The sequence below is a fragment of the Tamandua tetradactyla genome, chromosome 12 (assembly GCF_023851605.1).
Source record: "Tamandua tetradactyla isolate mTamTet1 chromosome 12, mTamTet1.pri, whole genome shotgun sequence".
Taxonomy (NCBI): Eukaryota; Metazoa; Chordata; class Mammalia; order Pilosa; family Myrmecophagidae; genus Tamandua; species Tamandua tetradactyla.
The window spans coordinates 54589221-54607270 of NC_135338.1; the positions used below are offsets into that span (position 1 = coordinate 54589221).

The 18050-nt window shown below is 38.9% G+C and overlaps 1 protein-coding gene across 1 annotated transcript in view; it reads left to right on the forward strand.

Annotated features, from left to right (window-relative positions):
• UNC79 (unc-79 subunit of NALCN channel complex) overlaps positions 1-18050 on the forward strand; it is a 244941-nt gene that overhangs the window by 150556 nt on the left and 76335 nt on the right. Inside the window, exons 32-36 of the mRNA XM_077123417.1 lie at positions 5388-5495; positions 8712-8828; positions 11306-11389; positions 14725-14827; positions 15697-15837. Coding sequence (XP_076979532.1) covers positions 5388-5495; positions 8712-8828; positions 11306-11389; positions 14725-14827; positions 15697-15837 — 553 coding nt within the window. The remainder of the gene's footprint in view (positions 1-5387; positions 5496-8711; positions 8829-11305; positions 11390-14724; positions 14828-15696; positions 15838-18050) is intronic.

Here is an 18050-nt window from a genome sequence, read left to right on the forward strand (position 1 = left end):
AGAGTGGAAACTGCTTTTGCAGTAATACATTTGTTTCCAGAACAAGAGAAAAGTATGTGACAATTATGATCATATGTATTTTAAAACTTTATCATCTATGTTATACTGACATAATTTTGTATTTGTACAGTGCCCAGTCTCCTACAGAGATAACTGTACTCCCATCCTACCTTGCTGGGTGTTGGAAGGAAGCCATGTGCTTAGAGTAAGACTCAATCTTCCCCAGGTCTTTCTGCCTCTCTTAGCAGGAGTTAAGAGAGAGAAGCCCAGATACCCTTCCTATAAATTAGTCTCAGACTCGCAGCCTTGCCACTGCTAATGGCTTTGAGTCCATCAGGACTAATCTCATTATGCATTTTATCTCTGTCAGTCACTGCAAGAAGCTCCAGAGTGTCAGGTCACCCTTCATGGCCCCATTCTAATTTCCATAAGGTCTTGCACGTCTCCTGTTCTGAACCTTTCTCCCACACTATCCTATCCTGAAATCCTTCCCTTGTGTCCTCAGAGATTCATGTCCTTCAGAAGCATAATCCCCTATGTGCTCAACCTCTCCTCTGACTGTTTCTTTTACTTTCTTTCTCTAATAGAAATCCAATTCTTTCCTGAGGACATTTCTTTCCCCATGTGTTGTGCTACTGTGCTTAGGGCTGGGGGTGGGCATCTGCCTTGCTCATCATTGCCGCTCTCAGATCATCCCCTCCTTGTCTCTAAGTAACCCCAGTGCTGAATCTCATGCCACCAGACCACATTCCCTCCTGCTTTCATTGTTGCTGTCACTACCAACCCTGACTCTTCTTTATTTGTTGACAATTTTGACTCCTAGATCTTCTTACTTTTTCCTAAATTATTCCTGTCTTAGTTCTTGCAGATTTCAATATTAGTATTGATGACTCTTCTGATCCTCTGGCCGCTCTGTTCCTTGAATTCTTCTTCTACAGTGATATATTTTGTCTTCCACCCTATCTCAGCCACTCATTCCCATGGTCGTATTGCAGACTGTTGTTATCAATAACTGAAACCTTTCTGTCATCTCACTTTCATGCCTCTGGTTCTCTGATGACCACTTCTCTCTCTGGATGACAGTATATTGACCACACTGTCTTTCACTGTTCTTCACCTACTTCATGCCCTTTTATGCTCTCCTTACTTTACTTAAATTCAATGGTCAATCAGTATAATCCCTCCCTGGCTCTACCTTCCCTAGTGCCTGCTTGTTCAAACTTGCTTGGCTAAACACAGCCCTCGTTAAATCCAAGTTTCCATCTACTGGCACCTCTACCCATTGGATGAAAGTGACTGGAGAAAAATACATAACGATGGTGACTGGTCTCTTTTTAAAATTCGTGTCCATCAACCACAACCAGGTCCTTAAAGTTGCCTGGCACTCTTAACGCTAGCTCTCTGGTCCATTCATGTTTCCACTTTCTAAATGACTATTAGTTACTTTTCTCTTCCAAACTTTCAGTACCTCTTCTTATTTGATGCAACAGGAAGGAATTTCAACAGTCCCTTACCATCTCATCTGCCTATCTCCCAGCATCGGTACTCATACACCAGCCCCCCTGACTGGGGCTACAGATGAACTGACTGTGCACCTATCTAAGGCTGGCCTTTCCATGTGTACTAGATCCCATTTCTCTCACCTACTGAAGGATATAGTCCAGAGATTTGCCTCTCTTTCTCCAACCTCAGTTTTTCTTTCCAAGAGAGCCTTCCCTTTAGCATACAAGCAACATTTTCTCTCTCTTAAAAGAAAAATTCTTGATCCCAATTCTCCTATTATCCCATTTTGCTCCTCCCCATGTAGAAAAACTTTTTGAAAGAGTTATCTATACTTACTATCTTCAATTTTCTCCTATTCCACTCTTTTTTTTTTTTCTTGCGTGGGCAAGCACCAGGAATCAAACCCAGTCTCTGGCATGGCAGCGAAAGTTCTGCTGCTGAGCTACCATGGCCCATCCTATTCCACTCTTTTTCAAAAGCATTTCTATGAAGCATTCCTGCTCACTACTGTATCCAAGCTATACTTGTCAAGGTCACCAGTTACCTCCACTACTAAATCCAAAAGGTCAGTTCTTAGTTATCGTCTAACATTATTAATATTATACAGTATTTGTATAGTATTAGATACGGTTTTTGCTCAGTTGATCACTCTCACTTCACATAACTTCCAGGATGCCACACTCCCTTGGTTTTGCTCTTATTCAGTATTCACTCCTGGGTCTCCTTCCCTGATTTCTTGTTATCTCCCTCCTAAAGAAGTACACAGAGTTCTCGGACCTTAATCCATTTCTCTACTCTGTCTCCCTCTCTCTCTTTTCCGTCATTCCCTTGGTGACTCATCTAGTTTTATGGCTTTAAATATTATCTGTAGCCTGAGACCCCTCTATCAGTTACTTACTGGGAAAATGCTGTATAACAACCACAAAATCTCAACAGTAAGCATCTGTTTAGTTTGAGAGTCTGTTGGCCACAAGGTGATGAACTCACCTAGGCTGGGCTTGGCTGGGTGTCCAGGCTCTGTTTCTCATGTCTCCCAACCTCCTCCTGGTACCTGTATATATTCTTCTCATGGTGATAGCAGAGTTACAAGAGAACAAGCCCAATTGCTTAAGTGCTTTTCAACCTTTGGTCATGTCGTGCCTGCAAATATTCCATAGGCCAAAGCACATCACATGGCTGAGTTTGAAGTCAAGAGGGGAAATATACTCTGTCTCTGTAGTGGAAAGAACTTCAGAGTCACAGGACAAAGGATGTAGATTTAGATATTAGTGAAGAATTGGAGGCAAATTTCCTACATATTACATGGAGCATATTCATACTAAAAAAATTATCTGGTATCCTCTATTTTATCTGGCTGCCTTAATCCCTAATCTGCCTTTAAAAAATATCCAGAATCTGGCACCTCCCACTATTTATACTGTTTCCAGATTGGTCTAAGCCACAAATGTCTGTCACCTGGATTAACTACCATAACCTCCTGACTGGTCTCTTTGCTCCTTTCCTTCTCTTCTCTGGTATCTTCTCAATTTAGCAGCCAGAGTGATGCTTTAAAACATATTACACTGTTCCTATGCTTAAAACTCCAGTGACTCCCTATTTCTTTCATAGTAAAAACTCAGGTCCTTTGAATGCTTAGAGAGCTTTGCAGGGCTCTCTACATCCTCATTGCTTCTCTGACTTCATTTGCATTGCTCCCTTCACATTTCTTCTCTGCAGCCATGGTGGCCTTATGCTGGTTCTTGAATACTCCCTACATATACTCGCCTTAGTGCCTCAGTGCTGACTGAGGGCAGCCTGGAAATGCCATCCTAGATCTCTGCACACTTCACTTCTTTCAATTCTTTGATCAAACATCAGATTCCTAATAAGACTTGCCCTGGGGCTTCTCGTTCCTTTCTCTATTTCTCTTTTACAAAGAATTTAATGTTTAACACATCATATAATTTACCTTTTTTATTATGTATACGACTGCCTATCTCACCACTAAAATGAATGCTCCTGAAGGCAAGGATTGTTGTTTGTTCACTGATTGTATCCCAAGTGCCTGGTACAGTGCTACAAATATTTAACAAGTGTGTTAGTTAATAGTATGACATTTTCTGTACATCAGTACAAGAAAATTGGATAGAAATATTTTAATCTAGAATATAGAAATGTATAGCCATAGTCAAGTATTTGTTGTCTTAAACAGATACAAATGGAAGCCTTCATTAAATGATAGAGAACTGAGAAGAAATTACTTGATGTAAAGAATCTTGATACGCTAGTAATTAATAACCATTTTACAGTAATGACATTTCTTGAAAATAATATCTATGCCAATGATTTTAATAAACACACCCAAGCTCTCATTATCTTTCAAATAATTGTTAACTTAGCTTTAAGCTTTCCCCTCTATAATTGGTGGAGCTATTATGGCGTGGAGGCAGTACATAGAACTGAGCCAAATGAGATTAAGAGGGATCACCATGAATAGTAGTTTGAGGACGGTATCTGAGAGAATAATAATAGCCAGTCTTTAATATCTTGATGAATAAAGTAATTTGAAGTCAGTAGTTATTTTATGTTTTTGTAAGAGAGTTTAGAAAAGTTTATGAGTTATATGTTTTTTCTTACCAAGAAGTTATTAATCTGACAACTCTATCTATATAGTCAGACTTCTGAGAATCGGAAATAGATGTTCCAAAATCAGTGCTCAGAAAACTTTTCCCCCAGACTGTCACTTAAGATGTATTTTTACTTCTGTTTTGGACAATTCAACAAGTTTAGTGATTATCCAATAGTAAAATAGAATCTGCATTCGTAAATTGTATGTATGCATGAATGTGTGATGACTTGCTCTGTGCAGGAGAAAACAATTGGCAATATAAAAAGGATGAGGCAGAAACCTTGTTCAGCTTAAGAAAATGGAACAATTTAGGATGGGGATAGTATAATCAGGAAGGCCCATAGCAGTAACTCCAAGTCAGCAAGATGCTCATATGTTCAATACATCATGCTGCGTAAGTTGACAAGAAGGTTGATAAAGAATTTTGGGAGGTTGCTATGACTAGCCATTAGCATTTTCACAATTTTTAAAGAGTAATCTTCAATTATGCAGAGTAATGTAGGATAGCTTGTTCTCATTGTGGATAGGTAAATAAGACAATATTAAGTGCAGAAAGTATTTCGTCTTAGATATATTGTTTGACAAAAGAAATAAATGATGCAGTTTGTTTCTTGCTCAAGTAATAAAATCTAAATCCTGGATTAATAGTGAGTATTTATTCCATATTAGATAGTGTTCTCACTCTTAAGTTACTTATGGTTTAGTAAAGCTGTAGACAAGCAAAAAGGAAATTGCATTATAGTGTGATAAGTCTAGAAGAGGTTAAGGACAGTGTGTTCTGGAATTGCATAAAAGGGACACCTGACTCAGTTTTATTGTTTGTATTTGGGGGCAGGGAGGGGTCCTCGAAGTCTTCCTACAGAAGGAATTTTCTATATAAACTGAGGTATAAATGAGAAGTAGAAAATTGCCAGACAGGAATGAAGTGGTGGAATGCTATAGATTGGAATGAACTGTAAGCATCTTTAGGTATTATGTGAAAAGAAATTCACTTAGGGAAAGATTAAGTGACTTATTCAGGGGCATGTATTGTGAGCATGCTGAGTTTTAGCTTTTGGTTGTGCTATTGTTACTCTCTAAAAGGCATATCCACAGATGTGGACTACAGCTCAGAAGCAGCTCTCCACAACTTTGAAACCAGTTTGAATATAATTCCAGAAGGTACATAAAGATTTGAAAGGTTATACTTAAGCAAGAGGGGAAAAGATTATAGAAAATATTCTGGAACTTGCTTTTAATCAGTATCATGAGTTTTAAATAATATTTCTGTTTGTAGATCCCTCTACCAAAGGACTTTCAACTTTGGAAATGCCACGAGAATCCTCATCTGCCCCTACATTAGAAGCTGGTGTGCCAGAAACAAGTAGCCATTCCTCAATATCAAGTAAGATTTCCTCAGTAATCATTTCACCGGTACATTGACCATGGAACATCGTCTGCTGCACTGTTCTCAAATTTAACACTCTTGCAATTATAATTTTTGTGTGTGTTTTGTTAGCTTCCTCAGTGACACAATTTTATATGTGGTTGGGGACCATGAGGCCTGACACGGCTCACTTTTGTCATTATCTCAAGTGTTTGATAAATCTGTATGGTTATTTATCAGCTAAGAATCCTAATCTGTTAAGGAATAATCACTAAATTCCATCATTCAATAAAATAACAATGATATATTAGTAGCCTAAACATAATCTAAGGAATTGGTTTGGAAACAAGTGATAAGAATTGTCCATGGGTGAATTTTTAAAGGAATTACTTTATTTAATTTGAATAACCTCCATCATTGATAAAATTCTATATAGATTATCATAAAATAAATATATCAAATGTATCATGATCCCAAAGTCATGATTGGACTGGAAAATAAAAATGGCATGAAATTTTACAGGATCTACAAGAGGCAAGTATTTTGAAACTGCCCTCTGTGGTTGGGTCCTAGATTTTATCCACTGAGGAGGTTGGTTCCATTGAAGTGAAGATAATGGTGTCAAACAGACTCTATAGAGTCAATTAAGACACTTTAGCATGGGAAATTCTTAACAGGAGTCAGAGCTACAAACAAAGGTGCAGCTTCTGTAAACCCTTGTCACATGTGCTAGATCTTTTACATCCTATGTGGATGTTGTCAGAAGAGCTGAGTTAATTTTTCATTTGATTACCTTTTGCAATGAAGATGACCCTGAAAAACCAGACATAGATCTTAATTTTGAGTGTTGGGCTGGTAGTATGGAACATCCTCATCTTCATCATTCATTCATACATTTGTTCATTCAGCAACTACTTATTAAGTGTCTGTTAGGTGCCTGGCACTGTGCTTGGCATGGGAATCAAAGTGAATAAGACGGCCCTTGCCTTAAGGAGTTTTTATTCACAAAGCTCATGATAGCTATCATTTATTTGACACTTTTCATGTGCCAGGCACTGTGCTAACTGGATTACTTACATTTGTTATCTTATTCAGTCCTTCTACCAGCGTTGCATGGCAGTATTATAGATTAGGAAATAGGTTCAGAGAGACTAAATGACTTGCCTAAAGTCACACAGCTACTCAGCAATGGAGATAGGAATTGCAGCTAGGTCTGATTGACTTTAGAGTCTAAGCCCTTTTTTAGTATTCTACACTACCTTAGAGGAATTTAAATTCAGTTGTAATAGACATCATAGAAGTTCTAAGAAATAGTTTCCAAGTAACAATTATTTGTCCTTCTGGTAGCAAAGAAGTACTGCTAGTCCTGTATCTAATTGTTCTTCTTTTATCACAAAAAATCTGATCATAAGATAAAATGCCCATATTTAAGTACACATGCTAAAATCAGGAAAGCATATTTTCTTTTCAAAATTTGCTGTGAGTCATCTAAAAATAAAAATGGAGGTAGTGAATTATAGGTAGACTTCTGAGTTGGTTATAATTTGAGATAGGAAGATTGTCAGTTTGATTTCAGTGCTAATTAATTATATCACAAAAAAACTTGTATCAAATGTATCATGATCCAGAGTCATGACTGAACCTAGCCATTTAGGGTTTGAGTTAGAACATCGTTAGATTCCCACCCACTCCTCCTTTCCATTAGAAGCATTGCCCTTGGAGGCTCAATGCCAGAAGCATTTCACAGTAAGCTAGACATTAAAGGTTTTTATTCTTAGTGAATTCTGATGTCTTTAAAAACAACTGAGAGTTGGAGAAATTATCCAGTCCTTTGAAGTTTAAATTCCTCTTTTGATTGAGTCTGATAGATACTGCTAATTTTAAAATTTGTAAATTTTTTTGAACGATTTCTGCTTTTGAGTTTTACCTGAAGTTATATTTTTCAAGTGAGTCATAAAATTGTAAATTTTACCAATCAACAACCAAAATCAAAGACTTCAGATCAGAGTTGTTATTTCAGTGAATTTAGGTAATATGGACTCTAAGACACAAGAATTCCCAATCACATCCCTTTCTTTTGATCAATTTGTCAGCGGATTATTTTGTAGCTAATCATACCGTGACCACCATTAATTGACATGAAAACTAATGTTATAATTGATTTCACATCACACCAAGGAGCTTCCTCGGTGTTTTGATTGTGAAACCTGCATATAACATTTATGACTCCTAAGGGGCCATACAATCATCCCAATTTATACCACCCCTTTTGGGGCATGTAGTTCCTACTTCAGTCTCTGAAATCGTCCTTATAACCACAAGTTCTCAAAGATGCAGATGTTTGGGGTGATGTAAAAGAGACACATTAATGGAGCCTCTTGTGCCAGACTGCCCGTGCTTGGTGGGAGTGCGATGGGATAGGAGAGGAGGAGTCAGATTGTTTTCTAACTATGCAGTCTGCCGGCAGATGTGCTTTCTGTGTTTTTCTGGTTTGGTAAGACTTATAATGTGACATTTCACCCGTGGGATATTGTCAATGCTTCATTTCAGGATAAAAATTTTACCACTATTGTCTAAAACAAAGATGTATACTAGTTTATACTTGTGGAATGTTATCTGGCTCACATTTTTCCAATAGTAGGCAGAGGCTCAAATAAACCAGCATTGGCTTTTGGTTTCAGGGCCACCTCAGGTGCTGGTTGGTTCCAAGGAACATGCTTTCATTTACTTCAATTTCTCTTTCTAAAAATTGGGGTTCATACGTGTCATCCTACTCCAAAATACACGAACACACACACACACACATATACCTTATAGGGATATAATAATGCTGAAACCACATATGTGAAGATGCTTCATGAGCACCATTAGAAGAAGTTACACTATAAATTAAAAATAGTATTATCTGTCTTAAATCTTTTTTGGAACAAGGCAAATATATATATATATATATAATTTTTTTTAAATGAAAATGACCATATCGTAACTGGAATAAATATTTATAGGCTCCAGACAAGTGCTAATGGGCACTGTTACTTTCTTTATAGAGTGAAGAGAGGCACCCAGTACAGCTTAGTGCATTAATTTTTCATGTGGTCAGGAGCAAACAATTTATCAAACAATTACAGCTAGCTAATGAAGGTTCGATTAAGATTCTGTATGGATGTGTAGAGCCTTTGTATGCTGTGGAAATGTATTCCCCCTAGTAATCATCTCCCCATTTCCTCCATATAGCTCAGTATAGGCAGATGAAAAGGGGATCACTGGGCGCTCTGACAATGAGCCAATTAATGAAGCGACAGCTGGAACATCAGTCTAGCGCCCCCCAAAACGTCAGCAACTGGGACACTGGTGGGTCAAGCTTTTTCTTCTCATTTTGCCTCTCAGATTAGTCGTGCCACTTTCTCTGTGTCCACTCTGCTTCCTTGTTAAGGGATAGATTTTTCTTTCATGTTCTTTGGTTCAAATAATTTAAAATCATAAGGTAACTGATAAGTCTTTTTAAATTTTCTAAGTATTCTAGGGACACACATTCTTCTATATAGCTTGGTCCAACTCTCAAAGACCCAGATTCAAGATATTAGGCTATCCATCTGGGGGTTAAATGATGTAAATGCATAAAAGAGGAAATGGATCTATGATTTCATGATGCAAAATTAAAAAAAATATACTAGATTACCAGTATTCTCTAATGAGATCATGTATGTGATAGTTTTATAAACAATAAAGTACTGAAAAGAAAAGGGACGAACAATAACAATGGTAAAGACTACAACAACAACAATAATTAATGTCAACTTAGAGACGTCGTGATCTGCCAGTCAGTTTGGAAATATGAGTTCTGTGTTTTAGTCAGCAGGGTTACCAGATGATGGTCACACACTTGCATGCTCATATGATGGAACTGCATCTAACCTCAGTTTTAAAGTAAAAATGGACTACCATGACATGTCTACTTTAAGCATGCTCACTCTGCATTTTTTAAACTTTGTTACCACATTCTGTACATGTGCTACTTTCTCAAGCCAGTAGTACTGCCACCATCCTTCTCTCTTAAGTGCCTGCCTTTCCTTTTTCTTTTCGTTAAGTGTGTCATTTGAGATAGAAAATTATGTATGTGAAAGCACTTTGCAGTATGCATACACTGTGAAAATATAGGGCTTTATTATAGTGCTGTGCTCTGAGGACGGACAATTGAATCAGACTATTTTTGTTTCCTTTTTAGTACTTATTGGCTACAGTTAATTAAGGGTATTTTAATATTTTTTCTTATGGCAAATAATTATCATTTTACAAAATCAAAATCTTTAGACACTAATTTTCTTCAAAACCATAATATTTATTTACATTTCATGTTATTTTTTACACTGTTCTTAAAAAAGGAAAGCTAGTTTAGATAACCAAATCCCATAGACCATGGCCAATACTACACTTAACAGATAGTGTCCACTCCCCTGGTCTTTGTAAGGGTTCTTAACATTTTAAAGTTTTAAAGCATTTTATCTTCCTCTCAGTGGTAAGGGGTACCTTCACTTCACTTCACTATCTTTCAATGGTAGCAACTCATGAAATGGACAAAAACCAATAGGCAAGGCAAAGAAAGACACTGGATACCCAGCTTCAAGAGGTTTCTTTCTGTACTGAGATGAAGCTATGTAAGGAGCTGAGAAATGTCCAGCTTCTGTTGGGTTGACAGGGTCTCTGAAGATTGTTTCATCATGCTACTGTTTTCTGTAGCAAGTAGCTCAGCCTCCTCTAACCCTTTTAAAATCTGACTACAATCACAACCTTGTTTGATTGACTCAGTAGAGTTATAGAAAGGCAAACTGATTTCAATCTCCAACCCCAAATTTTAGTTTTAAAAATCTTCATGATGGCAAATAACCCATTTAACTGAATTTTTCACTTTTCAACCAAACTTCAATTTGTTCATGTCACTCTGGTTTCTCATTTAATACTTCCAATTTCACCTGTGTTTTCTTGGGCTTGTTTTCCATTTTCCAAGTTGGTTCTCTAATTTTCGAGTTGTACTAGAGACTTATTTCAATATTCTTGTTTTTATTAGTACCACAAAAAATATTTCCCAAATCCAAGACCAGAGGAAAGTTTATGAATGTGTAGTCAATGCCACTTTTATACCACACATGCTAATTTAGTAACTCGTTAGCCTCCAAAAGAATGAATCTGCTGGGGCAGGCACACTGAGAAAGGCAGTCTAATCATGGGTCATGATTAAATAGCCTCAGCATTCACCAGCTCACAGAATATATGCCTTCTTTCCATCCATGCACATTTGGGGTGACTTCTTTCTTTGCCTCATCTTTCATGTACAGAAGATGTTCCAGAAGCAACATTCCTCCATTTCTGTGCGTAGCTACCCCCTTACCTCCCTTCCCCACCCCCAAGTCAAACATCTATCATTTCCTTGCTACCAGTTCCACATGTTTTCTATATGGCCATTTCCCCAAGTTATGTTGTATTGATTGATTTACATGAAACATTTTTTTCATAGTCATGACATTAACTTTTCATTTCATATCAGAAGATAAAGGGTTTGAGCTTTTTGGGGGAGGAAATTCTGAATTTTTTTTAGATGTCTTTAGAAGCTCTCCTGCTTCCAATTGCATTTTAAATACCTGAATGGCAGGTTTGTAGCAAAACTCCCAAATGACCCTGCCCTAAAATCTAGGATGTATCTTTTAAATGTTAATACATAACAATAGCAATGACCAAATAGTGGCCTCCAGAAATTATTGGTTAAATTCTTTGCATTGTGAATTGTGCTCAATTGACCACATTGAAGACTGAAATGCTCTATTTATCCACAGAACAGATACAACCCGGGAAACGCCAATGTAATATGCCAATGTGCCTAAACCCTGACCTGGAGGGACAGCCGTTGAGAATGAGAGGTTAGTTCCCTCATTTAATCTTAAGAGAAAAGAGGTGAAAGAGGCTGTGCTGTGTGTTCAATCATATAGTCCCCTAGCATGGGCTGAAATCTTTTTTTCAGAAGCCCCATCAATGGGTGTTAGCCCTTGATCATACACCTCCAGAGACTGGGAGTGCATGACATCCCATTTTTGAACATGACTGATAGAAAATTATTCCTTACAGTGACTTTCTAACCCTTAAGGTGACATAGAACAAACCCAGTTTCTCTCACATAATATTTCAGACATTTGGAATTAGCCACCCATTACTTGTACCCTCAGTCTTGTCTTTTCCAGGCCAAACATTCCTGGGTCCTTCAGTATTCCTCCTATCAAATCCTGAATTCATCCTGAATCTAATTCTTTTAGCATGACCCAGCTATTCTGTATTCTTTCTAGTAAGTTCAACTCATAGGTGAATAGCTTTCTTTTCAGCTATCTGAAAGTACGCAAAATATATACTTCACTTGATAGTGCTCAAGGGAGCAAGTTGAGATTAAATCTGTGCTAAAATCATACGAAATTTTTCTTTCAAAATTCACCCCATGGCCAGCTAATAATTACTTTTTTTTTCAATTAAAAAATCAGGTCCATCTATAATCTGTAAAGAAAAAAATTACGATCACATCTCATAGCTAATCCCTTAAATCAAGCAGACCTGTTTTTCTAAACCAGTTCACTCTTCCAGTTATCCTAAGAAATGATGAGACATTTATCTTCAGTTTTTTAACATTTCTTCAGTATCAGGTAGCAATTTTAGCACCTATATCCCATGAAATGAGACTCTTCTAATCTGCAGGAATAAGAAAAATTTTATGACTAGAAGTCAGGGTGGGTGAATCCTGAGTTGTAGAGAAAATCGCTGGTGCTTATCCATGATCTAAGGACTCTGTAGCAGCAACAATGGATTAAGTAAATGGGGATAAAGTTAGAAAGTGAATTTCTTTTAGAGTAATCTGGAGAGGACAGGGCAGATATGGCATCTGGGGAGATGATGCATGTATCTTTGCTTTTGAGCCAAGTAAGCACCTTTGTAGTTTTTCCTAGCTCCAAGACTCCCAAAAGTGTTTTGTCAAAATCTCCAAGTTTTGAAGTTGGGCTTTGGAGGTGCTCCTCTCTTTATTCAGGTTTATGAGAACTCTGTTGCCACTTTTAGTTCTGTATGAAGGGTGCTTTGAGTGTCCAAAAGGGGAACTAGCAGAAGCATTGCCATCACCTCGGGATAATGAGTCTCCCTTTAAAATTGCAGACTCAGTTGTGACTCAGCTATAACCAAAGGTAGCTGTGGTCTGTGGCTTCCTTTTTCCCATTTCCCACCTTCTCCTTACATGTTACTCTTTGTTGCCTCTTCAATAGCACTATTCAGAAAGCCGTTGGTTCTGTTAATGTCCTATGGGGGTCAATGCCCAATAGCTTAATCTTTCTGCTTTTCTCAGCTACTGCCATAAGTATTGCATCATATCTTCCCTGTTGTCATATGGAAAAACAGCTTCACAGTACTTTGTCAAAAATACCTGTTCCTTGGCAGATAACATGTCACTGAATTAGAATGCAATGAAAAGACTGATGCCATTTGTACTATGTAACGATTGATTTGATACCACTCAAATGACTTTGATTCCCCCCCTTTTCTTGAATTGAATTGTGATTACCATATTATTCTAATTGGTAATAATCTTTGGAAAGCCTTGATTCAGGATTTTTCTTTTAAATCCATTCCTTACATTTTTAGTAAGACTGTGTACATATCACCATATACATTATGGGTTATTTTGTTCCACTTTAACAGGTATTTTGGCATTTGATAGACGTGAAGTGTGGGGTATTGAATTTAAACTTTCTGAGTTTCAGTTTCTTGGAGCAACTTCAGCTGCTTATCTTACTGTTTAATAATCAACCATGTCTTATTTTATCCTGGCCTAGTACTTACCTTTTCTATTACTGAGCGACTTATGCTTATAATAAATACTGTTTATTCTACTTGAAACAACATTTTTATGAAAGAAATGAAAGTTATTTCCTAATGATGCTTTGAGGTATACTTAGGAAAGAATATTATCTCAGAGACAGCTGATAAATACAGCAGTAAAATTTGAATGCTCATTCAGGAGCTTAGGAAGTAACAAGAAAGTATTGTCAGATGCTTTATTTTGGCATTTGAAATCTGCAGATATCCTGCTTCCTGTAAATACATTTTGCAGCCTCTTATCAGAAAAGGGGGGTCTGTAGTATGGAAACACCTTGACTCTTCAAAGCCTTCGATAACATTTGTTTTCCTCAGACTGAAACACATTGGCTACTTGGCTGGGTTTCTAAAATCTTATTTTGATTTCTTTAGAAACCAGTTTTTGAGCCATTATCCTTCTGTTTAAGAAAAGATTATAGCATTTAGAAAAGATTATAGCATTCCACCCCCATATCAAGTTATCAGCTCCTTGATGAGAAACAGATTCTTTAACAATCATTGAATTTTTCAGCATTCTTTCCTATTTGAAGAACCGAGTCTCACGTATCTCCTTGTAGGGTGTGGCATTGTCCTGGATTGTCTCTTTGAGATTCTTTTCTGAGCATCGCATTTTCATAGCTCCCAGGGAATCTGTCTGAACGCTCAGGTGGCTTTAATGGAGAACAACCTCCTGACCTTTTACTCATCACTGGAATATATGGCAAAAATTCTTACCTCCTATTTCTCTGAAGGCATCAAAACTCAAAATCTTAAATGCTATGAAATTGGTTGGCTGAAGTGGAGTGAGTCACTAGATGGATCCTTCAGAACACCTGATATTTCATTCCTAAGTATTTCAGGTTGAAAACTGAAGTCTTTTTGCGCTGGTGCTTATGATGTTAATTCTCAAAGTAGAAAACCATACTTAAATTTCTTAGCTCAAATATCTCCCCTTGTTTAGGTGGATGGAGTTCTGGGATCTTATTCACTTCCTAGATTGACAACACTTTTGCGTGAGGTAGCAAGTGTTGTAACTCACTTAAGGGTATCCATGAATAGATTTCCCAATTGTTTTCATCTTCATCCTAATACTTATTGGCACACCTGAACTATTTCTGATTTTTTCAAAATTAAGGAACAAAGGGGGAGATAGCAATCCAGCTCTTTAAAGTATATAAGCAGAAACATAAAAACCATAATCTTTCTCAAGTTCATTTTCATATTGAAGGCTTTTCATGATATCATTGGGGTGGCCAACTCACATCTGTCTGAATGTGACTTGGTAGGGTTTATAAGAGAAGAACAGGGTCTTTCCTGGTTCCCAGAAGCTGGTCTTTATTCACCAGTTTTCTCTCCGCTGCTTATCCAGGTGCCACTAAATCCAGCTTGCTGTCAGCACCCAGCATAGTCAGTATGTTTGTGCCCGCACCCGAAGAATTCACTGATGAGCAGCCTACAGTGATGACTGACAAGTAAGCGTATGATTTTCTTCACCATGCTTATGGCATTATTTTGGTCACGTTGGTTATGAGAAAGCATGAGAGAAGGCATGCTTTGCTTCTAAATCATAATTTTTTCCTCAGGTGGGTGTAGGCATAAGAGCTGATATGCATTTATGCTTTTAGGAACACAGTGTTGTGTGGGCAGCTTCCATTTATGCTTAAGCATTTTTTTTTAAAAAAGGACAAATACAAAAAGAAATCCCTTACCAATTATCGCTAGCAATAATTTCACATGAATAAAATTCCTCAACCAGAAACTTCAAGCTGTTAGGTTGGGGTAAGTATGAAACTTGATCCTTATTCTATCCTGCCAGCAGAATTCTTTCTCAAATTGGTTCAAACTGAACCTCAAAGTGGTTATATCACCCTTCAGCTTGTCAGCCTTCAGTATCATTCAGATTTCATATAGGATTAAGTTCAAATGCCTTAATCTGTCATTTAAGAATGCTTTTTACTTTTTAAAAATGTGGACAAATGCAAAAAAATTCACCTACTGAATATCCCTAGCAATAATTTCACAGGCATAAAATCCAGCAAGCAGAATCTTCAAACTCATAGTGCACCTGACCTTCATTATAAGAGGAAGCAGAACTCATGCATAAGCCACATGCTTATGAGTTGAGAGAACATTTTCAGTAATCAAAGGACCCTTGAGGATTTTGTAATTCACACTATTTCTGTGTCTAAGGCCATGGTAGCACTTTTTGTTGGAATGGGGCAACCAGCCTCCTTTTGAGACTTTTCCAAGAATCATCAGAAATGGCTATATATAGTTGGGTGTTATATGTTGAGACCATTGCTTAGTGTTCATGGAAAGCATGCCTCTGTTTTATTTGCAGATGCCATGACTGTGGGGCCATTCTTGAAGAATATGATGAAGAAACCCTTGGACTGGCCATTGTGGTTCTATCAACATTTATTCACTTAAGTCCGGATTTGGCAGCCCCGCTGCTGCTAGATATTATGCAGTCTGTGGGAAGGTGAATGTTGGCTTCTTTCTTTTGTAGAAAGAACCTTATTTAATCTATATCTTGAGATAAAGACTCCCAGTATAAAAGTGGTATTTGTGGGATAAAATGAGATTGTTTTTAATAGCTGAATGGACTAGTCTTTTGATAAAATTCACCAGCTTTGTAGTATCAAAGTCCTCATTTTCAGAATGAAGTTAGAGGAAAATCACTGAGAAAATCCTACTGCTGGCTGTTCTCAATTACCATAAGAGCTGATGTATGTAAAAGTGCCTGGTTCACAGTAAGCACTTTATAGGCTTTAGCTATTATTATTATTATTCTCTTTACCTGTTTTGAAATGGATTCTCTAGGTATTTTGTTATCTTGGGGTACTTCACTTAACTACGCAACTAAGGTCATTGCCATGTGATGGGATAATGGAAATAGAGCAGGTTTCACATTTCTTACTCAGACAAAGGAAGATGAGTACATTTAGGGAATAGGGACTTCAGCCTGTCTGGGTAAATGCTATACTTAGCTGCTTTAAGAATAGTCATGGTCGAGTCGGGGCCAAGATGGCAGCTTAGTAAGGTACGCGCATCTTAGTTCCTCCTCCAGAGCAACTACTAGGTGACCAGAAACAGTGCAGAACAGCTCCTGGGGCCACGGCAGGGACCAGACACACAGCGTACCCCAGTCTGGACTGGCTGGACCGGCTGTGAGACTCTGCTGCGGTGATCTCCCCGAGCGGTGCGCGCTTCCCCGGGCCACGGCAGCTGGTGGCTGGCGCCCCTCCCTCCCTCCTTCCCGGACTGGCTGAGAGTCTCGGATCAGCGAGATCCCCAAGCTGGGGCGGCCAGCGACAGGCGCCCCTCCCCCACAGGCGACTTCTCAGTTCAGCGGCGAGTCTCAGATCAGCGAGTTTCCCAAGCCGCGGCAGCCAGCGACTGGTGCCCCTCCCCCACAGGCGGCTTCCTGGTCCGGCGGCGAGTCTCGGATCAGCGAGTTCCCCAAGCCGTGGCGGCCAGCAGCCGGCGCCCCTCCCCCACAGGCGGCTTCCCAGAGGGAGAGGAGGGAGTTTCCGACAGTGGCAGGGACTGGGTCCAACCAAACACCAATAGTGGCATTATTAAAGGAGCCACAACATCTTTTGCTGGTGGGACCTGCAGACAGACAAGCGCCACATACTGGGCAGGATAAAAAAAAACAAAGCCCAGAGACTTCACAGGAAAATCTTTCAACCTACTGGGTCTCACACTCAGGGAAATCTGATTAAATGTCCAGACACCAGCAAAAAATAATAAATCACACCAGGAAAATTGAAGATATGGCCCAGTCAAAGGAACAAACCAATAATTCAAATGAAATACAGGAGCTGAGACAACTAATTCTGAATATACGAACAGAAATGGAAAACCTCTTCAAAAACCAAATCAATAAATTGAGGGAGGACATGAAGAAGGCAAGGGATGAACAAAAAGAAGAAATGGAAAGTCTGAAAAAACAAATCACAGAACTTATGGGAATGAAAGATACAGTAGAAGAGATGAAGAAAACAATGGAAACTTACAATGGTAGATTTCAAGAGACAGAGGTTAGAATTAGTGAACTGGAGGATGGAACATCTGAAATCCAAAAAGAAACAGAAACTATAGGGAAAAGAATGGAAAAATTTGACTTCCGGAGAAGATGGCGGCTTAGTAAGACGCGCGGGTCTTAGTTCCTCCTCCAGAAAAGCAACTAAAGAAACAGAAACAATACGAAACAGCTCCCGGAGTCACGACAGAGACCAAAAAGACAGAGTACCCCATTCTGGAACAGCTGAACGGGCAGGGAGAATCTGCTGCGGTGAGATACCCAAGGGGTGCGCGTTTTCCCGGCTGGGGCGGTTGGCGACTGGGGTCCCCTCCACGCACGTGGCTCCCCGGTCTGACTGGGAACGTTGGATAGCGGGGCCCTCCCGTCACGCTTGGTGTTTCGGGCCAGCTGGGCAATTAGGACTGGCACTCCCCCAAGCCGCGGTGGCCAGCGACCCCCGCCTCCACGCGCGGTTTCCCGGGCCGACTGCCGTGCAGACAGACGAGCGCCACGAGCGCCACCTACTGGGCAGGAAAAGAAAAACAGAGCCCAGAGATTCCACAGAAAAACCTTTCAACCAGCTGGGTCCCACACCCAGGGAAATCTGATCAAATGCCCAGACACCAGCAGAAAATAATGGATGACGCTCGGAAAATTGAAGATAT